Raw genomic sequence first — 18,025 nt, forward strand, 5'->3', positions numbered from 1 at the left:
TTCTTCAGATTGGGAAAGTGTTCTTCAATGATTTTGTTGAATACGTTTTCTGAACCTTTGAACTGGGCTTCTTCGCCTACTATGCCTATTATTCTTAGGTTTGGCCTTTTCATGTTGTCCCACGTTTCCAGGATGTTTTGTGTTAAGGATATGTTGGATTTGAGATTTTGTTTGGTCCATGACTCTTTTTTCTCTAGATTGATACTGCCTGAGAGTCTCTCTTCGATCTCTTCGTGTATTCTGTTGGTTATGTTAGCAATTGTAGCTCCTGATCGCTTGTCCAGTTTTTCTATTTCCAGCATTCCCTCGGTTTTATTTTTTATTGTCTCTATTTCAGTTTTCAAGTCTTGAACTGATTCCTTCATCTGTTTCCTTCTTTTTTCTTAGTTTTCCTTACTTTCTTAAACATATGTGTTCATTTCTTCCAATTTTTTTGTTTGTTTTTCCTTCCATTTCTTTAAGGGATTTTCTCACACATCTGGTAGTGGCATGCTTGCCATTATAATTTTAGGTGTGTGAGTGTGTGTGTGTTATTTCTTTTTGTATTGCCATCAACCCATCACATCTTCCAGTGGGCATAGGTGGAGTCTCTCTCCCACCTATCTCTCTTTCTCTCTCTCTCTCTCCTCTACTATACTCTCCTGGTGCAAGTAGGTGGGTTAAGAGTTCAGTGTCTGTAGCTCTGAGTGGTTCGAGATCTCTAGGACTTCTCTTTGGCAGAGACCCTGCAATGGGGGTCAAAGATCAGGCAGTCAGGGAATGGGGGTGGTCCAGTGTGGATAGGCAGTACTCTGGCAGAGGCATGGTCATGGTGTCAACGATCAGGCAGGCAGCTACTCAGTTTGGGCCAAAGGCAGAGGCCTGGGAATGGGGTCAAAGGTCAGGCAGTCAGGGACTCGGGGTTGTCCCAAGTGGACAGGCAGATCTATTGTGTTCAGAGCAGTTCCAGAATGTTCCCCAGAGGTGGAGGGTTGTTGCATCTGCCTTCTGGCTCAGTGCTCAACCACAGCAGTGAGGCAGTGGGCTCAGTAGGCCACAGGATGGGGGGAAGGCAGGTTCTGGGTGGGGTAGTTTGTGCATCAGTGTAATAGGACTGTTCTCTGTGGGGACAGGATGTAGTAGGGAGGGAGATTCAGGGCTAACACAGGGAGTTCCCAGGGAAGGGTGTTAGGGGAATTCAACCTGAACTGGTCCCAGACGCACCACTTGCAGAGGCCCAGTGATTGGGTCCACCCATTCCCTTCTTTAACGCTATTCACATTCTAAGCTCTGCATGCAAAATATGATGTGTTTGGATAGTGCCAACTCCCTATGTCAGGCAAAAGTACAAGTGAAATGAAAATGACATAACTCAAAGGACCAACCGTAGGGTGAGAGGTTTGCTGTTAAAATGAAAATATAAAACAAACAACCAAAAAAATACAAAGGAACTTGAGCATATATCAGATTGGGGACATTTCAGCCATACTTTCTGTTGAGAGCAAAGCAGTACTTTTGTGCCCTTGGTACTACTGAAGGGTCTGCTTTATTGGAGGCAGGAAGGCCGACTGTGCACCGAAAATGTCTACTGTCTTTGAAGACTTCCCCTTGGTGGGGATATTGAAATACCAAGCATTTCCAATCTACTCTGATAGGCAAGGGATCACTGTGTTGAAAAACTTGGTAGCATGTGGGCATGATTCAGCTGTGTGAAAGATCTGTTAAGAGTTTGAGGATTGTATTGAATATGGTTGAGCCAATAGCAATGCCCTGAACCCATTTCTTCCCAAATGAGAATCAGATGATCCAACTGAAACAATGAAATACCCTCTCCAAACTGGGGAGATGGTGGAGGGAGCTGCTGGCTGGAATGTTGAGTCTGTATTTCAAAGGAGAGCTTCTGAAACTTTTTGTCTTCTCTGGGTGTAACCGGAAAACAGTGTTTTGCTAAGAGGCATCCCAACCCCTGGGGAGAGTGACTGCTGCCAGTATTATGTTGAACAGCTGTATTTTCACTTTGGTCCTGTCCCCTTAGTCCCATTTCCAGAATCATGTGTGGCATGAGACTTTAGTAGAGGAAGAGGAAGAGAAAGTACCAGTTAAGGTACCTAAGGAGAAAGATGAGGTAATATAGGTAGTCATTCTAGTCAATATCACTCTGGTACAAATTGTTGCTGCATTCTATTGCTTTGAAAGGAGTGTAATGCCAAATTCCGTGCTCATGTCATACTGAAAGTCTAGGCCTGATAAAACTTCCCACTACACAAATGAAGACAACAGACAAGGTAAAAAGTAATGTCAGTACATGTATTGGGAACAGGAAGAGATAAAGTAGTCTGGAGATTCCAAATCCAACTTGTGAGGAGAAACCAAATGTTCAGTTTTAAAAGTGGAATAATTCAGGAAAGGGAGCAGGGAGTTTGTATCTTTAAGGAATACCTTTGAAGGTGAGGTCCTGCCCATATTACCTCATATATCTGGTGCTCTTTACCATAGCAGAGCATTTGGATCCCTTGTGTGAATGTTTTTACTCCAGTACTCAGAATTCCCAGGCAAAAGTATTGCTCTGCATTCAGTGTGATCTCACAGTCAAGGTCTGTTGTTTTTGGAATACAAGGTCACTTTCTGTTTATGACAATGCCTGGAGACAGGAACTAATCTTTAAGAGGCCTGCAGTAGTTGTAAATAGATGAGAGTAAGATACCTACATAATACTTGTTTTTTTCTACTTTATACTATTTTTTATTTTAAATTTCATTTTACATTCTAACCACAGTTCTCCTTCCCACACCTCCTGCTGTCCCCCTCACCTCCTCACACTACCCCTTGCCTAACCCCAAGCCCACCCCCATTCCCCTATTTCTCACAGGTAAGGTTTCCCATGAAGAGTCAACATAGTCTGGCATAGTAGGTTGAGGAAGAGCCTGGACACCCTCCCATGCATTAAGGCTTAGCATGGCTTCCACCATAGGGAGTGGGATCCAACAAGCTGGCTCATGTTCCAAGTTTGTATAGTGGTCCTATTGCCAAGGGCCCCTCAGCTAGACCAACCTTCACAGCTGTCTCCCACATACAGAGGGCCTAGTTCAGTCCCCTATAGTCTCCACAATTGTAGGTCTAGTGTTCATGAGTTTCTGGAAGCTTGGTTGAGCTGTCTCTGTACACTTTTCCATCATGGTCTTGACCTGTCTTGCTCATATATTCCCTCTTCCACCTCTCAACTGGCTTCACAGAGCTCAGCCTGATTCTTGGTTGTGAACCTCTGTGTCTGGTTCCATCAAATACTGAATGAAGACCTTTATAATGATAACTGGGGTATTCACCAATCTGATTACAGGGGTAGGCAGGTTCATTGTAGCCTCTCCACGATTACTAAGTCTTAGGTAGAGTCCTCCCTCTGTGTTCTTAGGAGTTACCCTAGCACAAATTTTATTCCTAACTTCTTAGTTGCTCTCTCTATTAAAATATCTGTCTCATTGGTCTTCTACTTCATCCCTTTCCCCTTCCCCATTCCATTCCCTCATGTTCCCATTCCTCCTCTTCTACCCCTTACCTCACCCCTGCACACAGTTTACCCCATAGATCTCATATAATTTCCATTCCCAGGGTAATCCATGTGTTTCTCTTAGGGTCTTCCTTGTTCCTAATTTCTCTGTACTGTGAATTATACTCTGGTTATTCTATATTTTATAACTACTATCCACTTATTAGTGAGTACATACACCTAGTTTGTCTTTCTGAGACTGGGTTACCCCACTCAGGGTGTTTTTTCCTAGTTCCAGCCATTTGTCTGCAAATTTTATGGTGTCATTGTTTTTTTACAGCTGAGTAATACTCCACTGTGTAATATACCACATTTTCATTATCCATTCTTCGGTTGAGGGGCATCTTGGTTGTTTCCAGGTTCTGGCTATTATGAATAATGCTGCTATGAACATTGTTGAGCAAGTATCCTTGTGGTATGATTGAACATTCTTTGGGTATATGCTCAAAAGTGGTGTCACTGGGTCTTAGTTAGATTGATTCCCAATTTTCTGAGAAACTGCCGTACTGATTTCTAAAGTGGCTGAACAATTGTGCACTAACACCAGAAATGGAGGAGTGTTCTGCTTACTCCATACCCTCTCCAAAACATGCTTTGCTCAGTATTTTGATCTTAGTCATCCTGACAGGTATAAGATGTTTTCTCGGAGTCATTTTGATCTGCATTTCCCTGACAATTAAGGATGTTGAACAATTCCTTAAATGTCTTTCTGGTATTTGAGATTCTTCTGATGAGAATTCTCTATTTAGCAATGTGCCCCATTTTAATTGGATTATTTTATCTTGATGTCTAGTTTCTTGAGTTCTTTATATATTTTGGATATCAGCCCTCTGTGGTATGAGGGTTTCATTTACATCTTTTCCCATTCTGCAGGCTGTTGCTTTGTCTTGTCAGTGTCCTTTGCCTTATGGAAGCTTTTCAGTTTTAGGAAGTCCCATTTATTGATTGTTGCTACTGGTGTTATATTTAGGAAATGGTCTCCTGTGTCAATAGATTCAAGACTACTTCTCACTTTCTCCTCTTTGAGGTTCAGTGTGGTTGGTTTTATGTTGAGGTCTTTGATATATTTTGACTTGAGTTTTGTCCATGGCGATAGATATGGATCTATTTGTAATCTTCTACATGTTGACATCCGGTATGCCAGCACTATTTATTAAAGATGTTTTCCCTTTTCCATTGTACCATTTTGATTTCTTTGTCAAAAATCTTGTGTTCACAGGTGTATAGATTAATGTTAGTGTCTTTGATTAATTTCCATTGATCCAAACATCTGTTTTTATTCCAATACCATGTTTTTTTTTTAATCATTATAACTTCATCATAGAGTTAGAAGTCAGGGATCGTGATGCCTTTGGAAGTTCTTTGTATAGGATTGTATGTGCTATTCTGTTTTTTTTGTTTGCTTTTTATTTTTTTCCACATGAAGTTGAGTATTGCTCTTTCAGGTTCTATGAATTATTGTGGTGATATTTTAATAGGAATTGCATTGAATCTGTAGATTGGATTTGCTAAGATTGCCATTTTCATTATGTACATCCTCCCTATCCAAGAGCACAGGAAATATTTCCATTTTTAAAATCTACAATTTATTTCTTCAAAGCCTTAAAGTACTGGTTAATCATGTCTTTCTCTTCTTTGGTTAGAGTTTCTCCAATATATTTCATGTTTTTGTGACTACTATAAAGTGTGATGTTACTCTGAGGTCTTTCACACCCCTTTTATCATATGTATATAGGAGGGCTATTGTTTTTTATAAGTTGATCTTGCATTGTCCACATTATTATAGGTGTTTATTAACTGTCAGTCACCTTGATAGATCTTTTGGGGTCACTTATGTACACTAGCAAATAGTGAATATTTGACTTCTTCCTTTATAGTTTGTAGCCTCTTGATATCCTTTTGTTGTCTTATTGCTCCAGCTAGAACGTTGAGTACTATATTAAATAGATTTAGAGAGTATGGAGAGTCTTGTTCCTGATTTTAGTAGAATCTCTTATGTAGCAGTCTTGCACTGAACTTGTGACAATGGTCACACCCAAGAGGGAAGCAGAAATAGGGAAGCTTGAGGCATGGCTTTCCTTGGCACACTCTTTCTGGTGGATTCATTGATCTGGTAAAAAGAGCAGGGAAATACTCCCACATTTCTTTGTATTTGTGTGTGTAATTTTTCTCCAATAAACACCCATTTATCATTTATCTTGGGTCTAGTGAAATAGTTACATCCTCACCTTCACTTGGCGTCCAACTTGCTAGCATGGGTCCTCACAAATGCCCCATGTGGCTGGTTGAAAAGCCCATGGCTTTTATATATTGCTCCATCCACTGAGTTTTCAGTTTCTGAGGCCTGTCTTGGCTGGGCTCTTTCTGTGGTGTGGATTTGCAGGCATGCATCTTTGGAAAGTATCCCAAAGCTTTGAGTTGCAGTGGTTTTTCTTTCTGCTCATATTTTCTTACCAAGCTGCAAGGTTCTATGTGAGCCAATAATGTCTCAAATCTCCATGTTCCAGAGATCTACTTAAGGTACAATTAACTACCCCACAGCAGTGGCAGATACTATTAACATAAAAGAGATTAAAAAACTTTTATTTTCTTATATGGATGGGATTTTGGAATATGTTTATGACCTACGCTGAAAATATTTATTATTCATGGTGGCCATTAGCTTGATAATCCATATAATATCCTTAAAGAAATGGTATGACAATAGAGCAAATAATGAGGAACGTATAGAAATCATACAACCTTTTACAAACTGGTAATGTTGTTTAGTAAAAAAGGATTCATACCACTGAAAACACTTTACAGACTAATAATGAGAGCTTAGAAATAAAGGATTCAGAACATTTAAAAAATCAATGGTGATTCTACAAACAATGCAAAATATTGAACATAAAACTGGCCTGCTAACAGAAAAATTTAGTTCCAAGGCTGATGATTAGATAAACAGAATGCAAAAAGTGGAACATAAAATTGAAATACTCATGGGAAAAAATTGTTTTATGTCTGAGACTAATGACAAGCTAGCAGGCAGAACCTTGTTTTGGAAGGTAATCTACATGCCATTCAGATAATCTCTAAGAATGACAATATTAAATCTCCAGAATCATATAAAAAAAAGAGAGAGAGAACATTAAACTGACTAATTTAATGAAATCCTTAAAAGTTTATATTGTCCAGGAAATTCAAACACTCAGAGAAATAATGATGAATAGATTACATGCCATAGAAAACCTTAAAATTGATACATCAGAAGCAGAGATACAAACAATAGAAAATGAAAGGGATTTAACATCACCAGTAACTTTCAGAGTCAGAGACGACTTATCAAAGGTCTAAATTCCATCCCTATGGTTTGCCCTGTTACTATTACTGAACAAACAGCAACTAAAATACATTCTTAAGGTCTTATTTAATGTCTTTTGAAGCCTATATATATATATATATATATATATATATATATATATTATGTAAAAGGTATAAAAGAATCAGTAGTCTCTTATGCATTTACCATATGTGATGCAATTAATAGAGTCATGGACAGCAAGATGTATGGTAACCCCTAATGGTTGGGGCCAATTAGTCTCAGCTGTCCTTCAAATTGGCACCTATTACACCCCTTGAGCCCTTCTCCAGTAGCAGTCAGACTCATGGGTTTGAGGCAAGATCTCCACACCCCGCTCAGAAGCACTAACAGTGGCAGTCAGTGCTTTTACAGTGCCACAATGTCACTTTGAAGTTTTCCTTCAGAGCTGCTCATCTGAGGTGCTTGAAGACCTCCCTGTTTGAATCCCTGTCGCTCACCATTTCCATCTCTGCACTGCCCATCCCAGGTGTCACTGCTAATAATAGCACCTGTGGAGGCGAGAGCGCGGGATTGACAGTCACCAGGAGTTGGTGCACACCAGCACAGGGCCCTGCATCACAAGAGCACTTAGACCCTGAGTCTCCTCACGCCAAGCTCTGCCCTGGTAGGAATGGTATCCTCCTTGCCTTGGCTTGGAGTCTCCTCAGGCTAAGGGTTGATTCACTGAAAGGGGTCATTACACATGCTGATCAGTTCTTTGGGAAAATCCCTATCATAAACCAGTTCCTTAAGAACCACCTGGTTCATTCTTCTTATTTCAGGGTTAGGAAAGGAAAGGGAATATACAGCAATGAGAAAGGAACCATGTTGTCCCCAATGGGGTGTGGAGTGATGTCTTTACCCGGCGTCCTTGGCAGTGGGGGTTCATGCCAGGAGAAGGGATTGTAGAGTACACCTGAGGCACACTGGAGTGAAAGCAGGGTTCCTTCTGACATTTGCATGGCTCTGCTGCCAACAGATTCTTTGGGACACCGGTGTGTTCGAACACACGTGGAAAGAGCTGGAGCTGTGGCTGGAGCACCTGGACAGCACTGCAGATGAGCACAAGGAAACCATCATTCAGTTCCAGGAGCATGTGAGTGCATAGCTCCATGTGGCAGAGTGTGCCAAAAGGCTCCTGCCCTGCTCACTTCCTGATCCTGCTGACCACGAGAGCCCACCTAGTGCTAGCATCAGAAATGCTGATCTCATTTGGGAAGTTTGTTTGATTTAAAAGGTATAAAGGAATCAGTAGTCTCTTATGGCGTGCATTTACCATATGTGAGGCAAATAATAGAGTCATGGACAACAAGATATATGGATATATGGAAACCCCTAATGGTTGGGGCCAATTAGTCTCAGCTGTCCTTCAAATTGGTCCTCAAATTGAGTGGAGGAATTTATCGAGGGAAAAGGCCAAGGCACTACAACATCAAGGCAAAAAGAAAGGGTATACGTCTCCCCAAGATAAAATTCTTGGTGAGGATCTTTATACTGATGCAGAAACTCAAGCTGAATTTGATGAAGATATCTTGTCCCAGTGCACACAGCAGCTTTGGATACTTGGAATAAGATACAAGAACCAGGGAAAAGAATTGAGTCCTATATTTTAATCCTTATACTGGGATTAAAGGCAAGTGCCACAACCACCCAGCACCAATATCTATTATTAGTAGCATCTTTATACATAAAAATCTTTATCTCCTTACTTCTTAGTACTCTGGTATTCCCAATTCATGTTAAAACCAATGCTGGCTTTGCAGTTCGATTTGGCTTTCTTTCTCTAAATTCAAGCATGTTGTTAAAATAACATCCAGAGATTCTGTCTCATATCAAAACAAACAAACAAACAAAAAGACCCAATTGGTGTTGGACAGAAAAAATCAAAATCTAGGAACTATTCCAGGACACTGGCAGACTCTGGATAGGCCTGTCTGCTGGGACGGGTTCCCCTTTGTGTGGTCAGTCCCGAGGCCTGAGGAGGCTCAGGCAAGGGCCCTGGAAGGTCAACCAGAAACGGTCCAGCATTTACCCCCTCCAGTGGGTGGAGGTGGGACTAGGACACAGGCAGAATACAGATGAGATGGTTCACCAGTATAGGCCCCCCCTCACACAGTCCCTAGTCCTCAGTAGGCTCTAACCAGGCACCTGATTGCAGGCTTTTTCTCAGGGTGGAGGCAGGGCCAGAACACTGGCAGACTCTGGACAGGCTGGTCCACCTAGATAGTCTCTCCCATGTGTGTGCAGGCCCCAGGCCTCAGGAGGCTCCAAGCAGTGTCCCAGAAGGCAGGTTGGAAACAGGCCCAAGCTTACCTCCTACCATGTTTTGAGGTGGGACCAGGATGCTGGCAGACTCTAGCTAGGCCAGTCCACCAGGACAGGCTCCCTAAACACAGTCCTGAGTTCTCAGGAGTCTCTGAGCAGTGCACTGGACGTCCATATGCCACACTTTTCAATTGCATTATTTGGTGTTTTGGTAACTAGTTTCTTAAGTTCTTTGCTTATTTTGGAAATCAGCCCTCTGTGGGATGTGGGGCTGGTGAAGAAGTTTTCCCATTCTGTGAGCTGCCATTTTGCCTTGTTGACTGTGTCCTTTGCCTTGAAAAACCTTTTTGGTTTCAGGAGGACCCATTTATTAATTGTCGATCTCAGTGTCTGTGCTACTGGTGTTATGTTCAGGAAGAAGTCTACTGTGACAATTCGTTCAAAGATACCTTCTACTTTCTCTTCTGAAATGTTCAGTGTGGTTCTTGGAAGTCATTAATTTCTTTCTTTAATTCTTCTTTGACCCAGGAGTGGTGCAATTGCACATTGTTCAGTTTCTATGAGTTTGTAGGGTTTCTGGAATTTGTGTTGTTGTTGAATTCTAACTTTATAGCATAGTGATCAGATAAAAATACATGGGGTTATTTTAATGTTTTGTAACGATTGAGGTTTGCTATTTTGCTGAGTATGTTTTTTATTTTAGAGAAGGTTTCATTTGGCACTGAGAAGTAAGTATATTGTTTTGGGTTTGGATGGGATGTTCTATAGATGTCTGCTGCCATCAATTGGGTCATAACTTCTGTTAGTCCTTTTGTTTCTTTGTTAAGTTTCTATCTGTTGTTCCTGTCTAGTGGTGAGAGTGGTGTGTTGATGTCTTCCACTATAGAAGTATGAGGTTTTAAGTGTGATTTGAGGTTTAGTAATGTTTCTTTTTCTAATGTGGCTGCCTTTGTATGTGTGGCATATATGTTCCCAATTGAAAATTTATCTTGATGGATTTCTTCTCTGATGAATAAAATAATGATCTTCTTCATCTCTTTTGATTGATTTTAGTTTGAAGTCTAATTTGTTAGATATTAGGATTGCTGCACATGCGTATTTCTTGCATCCATATGATAGGAAAAAATTTCCCAACCCTTAACTCTGAGGTAATGTTTGTCTTTGAAGTTGAGGTATGTTTCTCTTATGCAGCAGGAAGATGGATACTGTCTTTGTATCCAATTTGTTAGTCTGTGTCATTTTACAGGATAACATTTCTTTGACACCCATCACAGGGCCAGTGTCAGAGATAACTTTGGGACCAGTTCAGGCCAAATCCCCTCCACATCCTTCCCTGGGAACTCCCTGGGTTAACCCCGAACCTTGCTCCCCTCTGTATCTTATCCCTAGATAGTACAGTCCTAATACTCTGATCCACAAAAAAACACCATCCAGAACCTGACCTGCCCCCACCCTGTGTCCTACTGGGCCCTCTGCTCCATTGTTCTAGTTGAGCACTGGGACAGAGTGTGGGTCCAACAACCCCTTCTTAACTATGTGAAGCTTCCTGTATCTGCTATGAGCACACTGGACCCGTCTACCTATCCACATGGGACCACCCTGAGTCCTCGCTTGCCTGATCTTTGACCCCATTGCAGCATTTCTGCCAGAGGAGAGAATTCCTGGAGAGCTTGGACCATCCATAGTTACAGACATCATACTCCTGACCCAACTCCTACCACCAGGTGAGTAGGGGAGAGAGAGAGAGAGACTCCACCTGCACCCACTGGAAGAAGGGATGGGAAGGTATTTTCTTTTGTGTTTGGATGGAATGTTCTACAGATGTCTGTGAAACCCAATAGGGACATCACTTCCATTAGTTCTTTTCCTTCTTTGTTAATTTTTTGTCTGGTGGTCCTGTCTAGTGGTGAGATTGGGGTGTTGAAGTTTCCCACTCTGAATGTGTGAGGTTTCATGTGAGCTTTGAGTCTAGTTTTTCTTTTAAAAATGTTGGTGCCTTTGTATTTGGGCCATAGGTATTCAGAATTGAGACCTTGTGCTGATGGACTTCTGTGATGAATACAAAATTATCTTCTTCATCTCTTTTGATTGATTTTGGTTTAACATCTAACTTGTTAGATATTAGGATAGCTATACCTGCTTGCTTCTTGGGTCCATTAGATTGGAAGATCTTTTCCTACCCCATTTATCCTGAGGTAATGTCTGTTTTGAAGCTTAGATGTGTTTCTTGTATGCAGCAGAACGATGGATTCTGATCTCATATACATTCTGTTAGCCTGTCTTTTTATACACGATTAATATATAGACCATTAATACTGAGGGAAAGTAAGGATCACTGATTGTAAATTCTTGTTTGTTTTAGATTTGTTGTTGCCTGTGGTATTGTGAATATATTTGCCCTGCTTTATCCTTACGTTATGCTGAAGAGGGATTATGTATTTCCTATGTCTTTGTGAACATAGTTATCTTCTTTGGGTTGGAGTTTTCTTTCCAGAGCACTCTGCAGGGATGGATTTGTATAAATATTGTGAAAATATGGGTTTGTCATGAATATATTTTTTTTCTCCATCTATAATGATTGAGAGTTTTGCTGGGTATAGTAGCCTGGGCTGGCATTCGTGGACTTTTAGTATTTGTAGAATATCTACCCTGGACCTTCTAGCCTTGAGAGTTTTCATGGAGAAGTCAGGTGTAATTTTAATAGGTCTGCCTTTAAATGTTACCTGTCCTTTTTCCTTTGCTACTCTTAATATTCTTTCTTTATTCTGTATGTGAGGTTTTTTGATTATTATGTGCCAAAGGAACTTTTTTTGGTACAATCTATTTGCTATTCAGTATGTTTCTTCTACCTCCAAAAGCATTTCTTCTTCAGACTGGAAAAGTTTTCTTCCATGATTTTGTTGAATATGTTTTCTGTACCTTTGAGCTGGGCTTTTTTGCCTTCTTCTATGCCTACTATTCTTACATTTGGTCATTGCATAGTGACCCACATTTCCTGGATGTTTTTGTTAGGGATTTGTTGGTTTTAAGATTATCTTTGGTCCATGAATCTATTTCCTCTAGTTCATCTTTAGTGCCTAAGATTCTCTCTTCGATCTCTTGTATTCTGTTGGTTATGCTTGCACCTGCAGTTATGGTTCATTTTCCCAGTTTTTCTGTATCCAGCATTTCCTCAGTTTGTGTGTTCTTTATTGTCTGTATTTAAGTTCTCTGGTCTTAAACTGTTTGAATTGGTACCTTCATGTGTTTGATTATTTTTTCTTGGCTTTCCTTACTTTCTTTAAGAGACTTGTTTATTTCTTGCATGTTTTACTTGGCCTTGTCCTCTATTTCTTCCATTTTTTTTTTTGTATTTTTCTTTCATTTCTTTAAGGTATTTACTTATATTGTCTTTGAGGGCCTCTATAATTTTTATGAAGTTATTTTTAAGTAGTTCTCTTCTGCTTCATCTGCTTCAGTGTGCTCAGTCTCGTTGGTAATGAGTCCCTAGATTCTGGTGTTGTCATACTTGTCTTTCTGTTGTTGGGTGTTTTCTTGTATTGCCTTCTTCCCATTGCTTCTTCCAGTGGGTACAGGAGGAATCTCTCTCTCTCTACCCTACTACTCCGGTGGGTGTAGTTGAGCAGGAGTTCAATGTGTGTAGCTCTTGATGATCAAAGTTCTCGTGGGGCTCTCTCCACCAGCAGAGGTGCAGTGATGGGGTACAAAGATTGGGCATGTGTGGCCTCAGAGTGATCCTCTGGCAGTGGCCCATCAATGGGTTCTACAGATCCAGTGGGTGCTGCCTCATTATGGTCTTGTGTGGTTAGGTGTGTTCAGTGTGCTCAGAGCAGATCCAGGAATTTCTGTGGAGTTGGACGGGTTGTTGGACCAACATGCTGGCCCAATGCTCACGGAGATCCAAAAATGTGGTACCTTTACACAATAGAATGTTACTCATCTGTTAAACACAATGACATCATGAATTTTTAGCCAAATGGATGGCACTAGAAAAAATCAACCTGAGTGATGTAACAAATACCCAGAGAGGCAATAACAGTATGTTATAACAGGTAAAGCAAAGGATAACCAGGCTACATTCCACAGTCACAGAGAAACTATGTAACAAGAACCTTAAAAGGAATACACATGGATCACTCAATGGATGGTCAAGTTGGAGGAAGGAAGAGAAGGTGATCAGGGAAAGAGATATATTGATAGAGGGGGCCAATATAGGGTTAGGGTCAAATCTGGTGCTAAGCAACTTCCCAGGAATCCACAAGGATGACACCCACTAATGTTCCTAGCAATTGTGAAGAGGGTGTCTGAATTTCTTTCTCCTGTAACCAGATTCTTGATTACCCTAATTGTCACATGATTCAGAGACCCACAGCCAAGTGCTGGGCTGAATTCCTGGAATTCAGTTGAAGAGAGGAAGAGAGATTATATGATTATGAGGTTCCAATTCATGATGGGATACCAACAGAGTCATCTAACTTGAGCTAGTGGGAGTTCACAGACACTGGATTGACACTGGAGAAGCCTGCTTGGTAACAAACTAGGCCCTCTGCAAGTTAATGACAGTTGTGTGGCTTGGTCTGCTTGTGGGTTCCATGGCAGTGGGACCAGGAGTTAGCCCCAGTGCATGAAGGGGTCCATGACAGTGGGACCAGGAGTTACCCCCGGTATATGATCTGGGTTTTTGGAGCCAATTCTTTCAGATGAACTCTAATCAGAGTAAATAAAAAACAAAGACTCAGAAATTAGGTTGGGGGAAAGCTGAATGTTCAGAGAAGTAGGAGCCAGACACAAGTGAAACCTCTTACATCTACTGAATCCTCAGACTATCAAGGGTGATCTTGTCCACAGAAAGCATCCTCTGACTGTATCATCAGGGCACTGCTTCTTAAGACTGCTTTATATTGACTGCCTCAGACGACACCGCTGCACAGTCTGCACTGACCTCTTCTTTTCTCCTGCTTTAATTTCCTTTCTCTGCCCGGCCATTCCACTCCTGTTTCTGCATTCCTACAGTTGGAGTTAAAAGATATGTGATCCCATGTGCTAGGAACACCTTTGTGTGAGCTCTGTTTCTCTTCAAGTCTGCATCAATTTCATGTAGCCCAGGGTGTCCTAGAACTAACAGAAATCTGTTTGTTCCTGTCTACAGAGTGCTGGGATTAAAGGTGTGTACAACCATTGCCTGGCCTCTATGGCTAACTAGTGTGGCTTGTTCTTGTTCTTTATTTCAGGAACTAACCCTCTATCAGATGTATTATTGGTAAAGATCATTTCCCATTCAGTAGGCTGCCACTTTACCTAATTATGGTGTTCTGTGTTATACAGAATATTCTCTATTTCATGAGGTCCCATTAATTACTTGCTAGTCTTAGTGCCTGTGCTAACTCTTCTCTGTATATATAGATTCCTTTCTTGTTCCCACAATATCAACTTTATTCCCAACTTTCCCTCTCATTAGATTCATTGTAACTTGTCTTATGTTGAGATGTTTTCTCCATTTCCATTGAGCTATGTGCAAGGTGATAAACATAGATTTCTGTGCACTCTTCTACATGCAGCTCCACTGTAAGGACACTGTTTTGATTGAAGATGTTGTCTTTCATCTAGTGTATTTTTTTGGCTCATTGTGACTATTCAGGTACCTATAGTACTTTGGTCTCTTGTCTGAGTTTTCAGTTTGAATTCCTTGATCAATATGCTGATTTTCACACCAATTCCATGCTTTTTTATTATAAAGCTCTATGTACACGTTCACAGTTGGGATGGTTATTCCTTCAGCATTTCTTTTATTATTAGGATATAGCTTATGCTATACTAATATTTTCTATTTCCATTTGAAGCTGATTTTTTTTCAATTTTTGTTAATAATTTGTTGAAAATTTGATGGTGATTGTATTGAATTCATAGATTTTTTTTGGCAAGATGAACATTTTCATAATACTAAACCCAACAATGTGTAATTTAAAAAATTACCACCCACTTAAAAGTTCTTGTATTTGTTTTTTCCATTAGTCTTTTTGTGGCTAACTACACCACAGAAAATATAAATCACCTGGTTCAAATATCCTTTTACCTTCAGCTCTAGCTTAAACATCAGTAGCTGTGTTCTATCTACTATTCTTTTTGTAGTTCTAGGAACTTGGGATGGCACCCTGTGTCCTGTCCCCAGCAAGAGCACTTTTGATGCTCTGATACACAACCACCACCACACAAAGATCCTGCCCTCCACCACCTTGTGTCATACCCTGCCCACTATCCCACCACTCACTCTATAGAGCACCTGGATAGAGAGGAGATCCAAAAATCCCGCCACCTTTGGGGAACTTCCTGGAGCTGCTCTGAGCACTCTAGACATGCTTATCTCATTGTACCCCCTGAATTCCACCACCGGTACTCTGATGGAGTTCCGAGCCCCTCCCATGTATCCCTTCCGGACCATCTTGAGTCACTGCCTGCCAGATCCTTGCCCCCATCGCAGGGCCACTGCTAGAGAGGCCTCAGTTTGAGAGTCACAGCTCGGGCCAGATTCTTCTATCTGCATTGGAACATCCTGAGTCCCTTCCTGCCAGGTCTTTGACCCTCATAGCTTGGCCTCAGCTAGAGGTGAGTCTAGGACTAGTTAGGGTTGAATCCCCCTCAATACTTTTCCCTAGGAATTTCCTGGAGTGGCACCGAATCTTGCTCCACTCCCAACAAGAGTGCTCCTGGTTTTCTGATTCAAACCAACCCCCCACCCCCCACAAGAGACTGCACTTCCTCCACCATGTGCCCTACCCTGCCTGCCTACTGTTCCACCACTCTGGTTGAGCACTGGGACAGAGGGGGAATCCAACAATCCTGCCACCTTTGGGGAACTTCCTGGAGCTGCACTGAGCACAGGAGACCTGCCTATCCATGCAGGACCACCCTGAATCCCCTTCTGCTGGAGTTCTGCATGAGTTCTGGGCCCCTCCCAGAGATCTGCTTATCCCTGCAAGATCATCCAGAGTCCCTGGCTGCTGGATCTTTGACCCCCATCACCTGGTCTCTAGGGGAGCCAGATCTTGGACCCCTATAAGCAGGTCCATGCCTGAAGGGAAACCTACTAGAGATCTTGGATCTCCCAAAGCTACAGACATTGAACTTATGACACACCTAAGCCCACCGGGGAAGTAACTTAGAGAGAGACCCCCCATCTGCACCTACTAGAAGAAGCAAAGGAAAGATAGCAATACAAGGAAACACCTAACAATAGTAAGAAAAACATGACACCACCAGTATCTAGGGACCCTACACCAACTATACCTGACCACCCCAAAGCAGATGAAGAAGAAGAGAATGACTTAAAAATATCTTCATACAAATGATAGATCATCAAAGACAATGTAAAACAATTCCCTGAAAGAAATGGAAGAAAAAACAAACAAAAAATTGGCAGAAATGAACAAATTTATTAAAGAAATTAGGGAAAGCTAAGGAAAAAAACAGTTAAACGGGTGAAGGACACAGTTCAAGACTTGAACACTGAAATACAGACACTAAAGGAAACACTATGTGAACAAACTAAAGGAATGCTGGAAATAGAAAAACTGGGCAAACAATCAAGAACTACAGACACAAGCATAACCAACAGAATACAAGAGATGGAATAGGAAATCTCAGGTGCTGAAGATAAACTAGAGGAAATACATTCATCGACCAAAGAAAATCTTAAATCCAACAAATCCTTAACACGAAACATCCAGGAAATGTGGGACACCGTGAAAAGGCCAAACTAAAGAATAATAGGCATAGAGTAAGGCAAAGAAGCCCAGGTCAAAGGTTTAGAGAACATATTCAACAAAATCATTGAAGAAAACTTACCAGTATGAAGGAAGACATGCTCATGAAAGTACAAGAAGCATACCAAACAACAAATAGACTGGACTAAAGAAAGACCCCTTGACAAATAAAAATAAAAACACCTAACATATAGAACAAAGAAAGAATATTAAGAGCAGTGAAGGAAAAGGAAAGGTAACATATAAAGGTAGACCTACCAAAATTACACCTGAATTCTCCATGGAAACACTAAAGACCACAAGGTCCTGGGTAGATGTTGTATAAATACAAAGAGTCCACGGATGCCAGCTCAGGCTACTATACCCAGCAAACTCTCAATCAATACAGATTGAGAAAACAAGATATTTAATGAGAAAGCTAGATTTTCAAAATACATATCTACAAATCCAGCCCCACAGAAAGTACTGGAATGAAAACTCCAATCCAAGGAAGTTAAGTAGGTTCACATAGACATAGGCAATAGATAATCCCACTTCACCAGAACTCAAGAATAGAGCAGGGCAAATATATTCATAAAACACCACCAACAACAAATATAAAACACACAAGCATGAACACTCAATGGTCCTTACTTTCCCTTAATATTAATGGACTTAAGTCTCTGACAAAAAAAAAAATACAGGATAACAGAATATATATGAAGGTAGAATCCATCCTTCTGTTGTATACAAGAAACACATCTAAGCTTCAAATACAGATATTACCTTAGGGTATAAGGCCGGGAAAAGATCTTCCATTCAAATGGATCCAAGAAGCAAGCAGGTATGGCTATCCCAATATCAAACAAACTAGTCTTCAACCCAAAATCAATCAAAAGATATGGAGACGCTCATTTCTTATTCATCACAGGAGAATTCCGTCAGCAAGCTAGCAGGATAGAAGATAAATTCAATAAAATCAGTAGCCCTGCTTTACTCAGGTGACAAAGGTCCTGGGAAAGAAATCAGAGAAACATCACCGTTTAAAATATCCACAAACAACATAAAGTATCTTGGGGAAAAGATTACCAAGCAAGTGAAACACCTATATAATAAGGACTTTGTGTCTTTAAAGAAAGAAATTAAAGAAGATAC

At 40.9% G+C, this 18,025-nt stretch overlaps 1 protein-coding gene across 1 annotated transcript in view; it reads left to right on the forward strand.

Annotated features, from left to right (window-relative positions):
• The first annotated feature begins 6,281 nt into the window (after positions 1–6,281).
• Positions 6,282–18,025, forward strand: part of LOC127214509 (nucleolar pre-ribosomal-associated protein 1-like) — a 68,763-nt gene continuing 57,019 nt past the window's right edge. The window contains 2 exon segments of the mRNA XM_051174907.1: positions 6,282–6,341; positions 7,846–7,962. Of these exon segments, the coding sequence (XP_051030864.1) occupies positions 6,282–6,341; positions 7,846–7,962 (177 nt within the window).

This window comes from Phodopus roborovskii, unplaced genomic scaffold (assembly GCF_943737965.1).
Source record: "Phodopus roborovskii unplaced genomic scaffold, PHOROB, whole genome shotgun sequence".
NCBI lineage: Eukaryota > Metazoa > Chordata > Mammalia > Rodentia > Cricetidae > Phodopus > Phodopus roborovskii.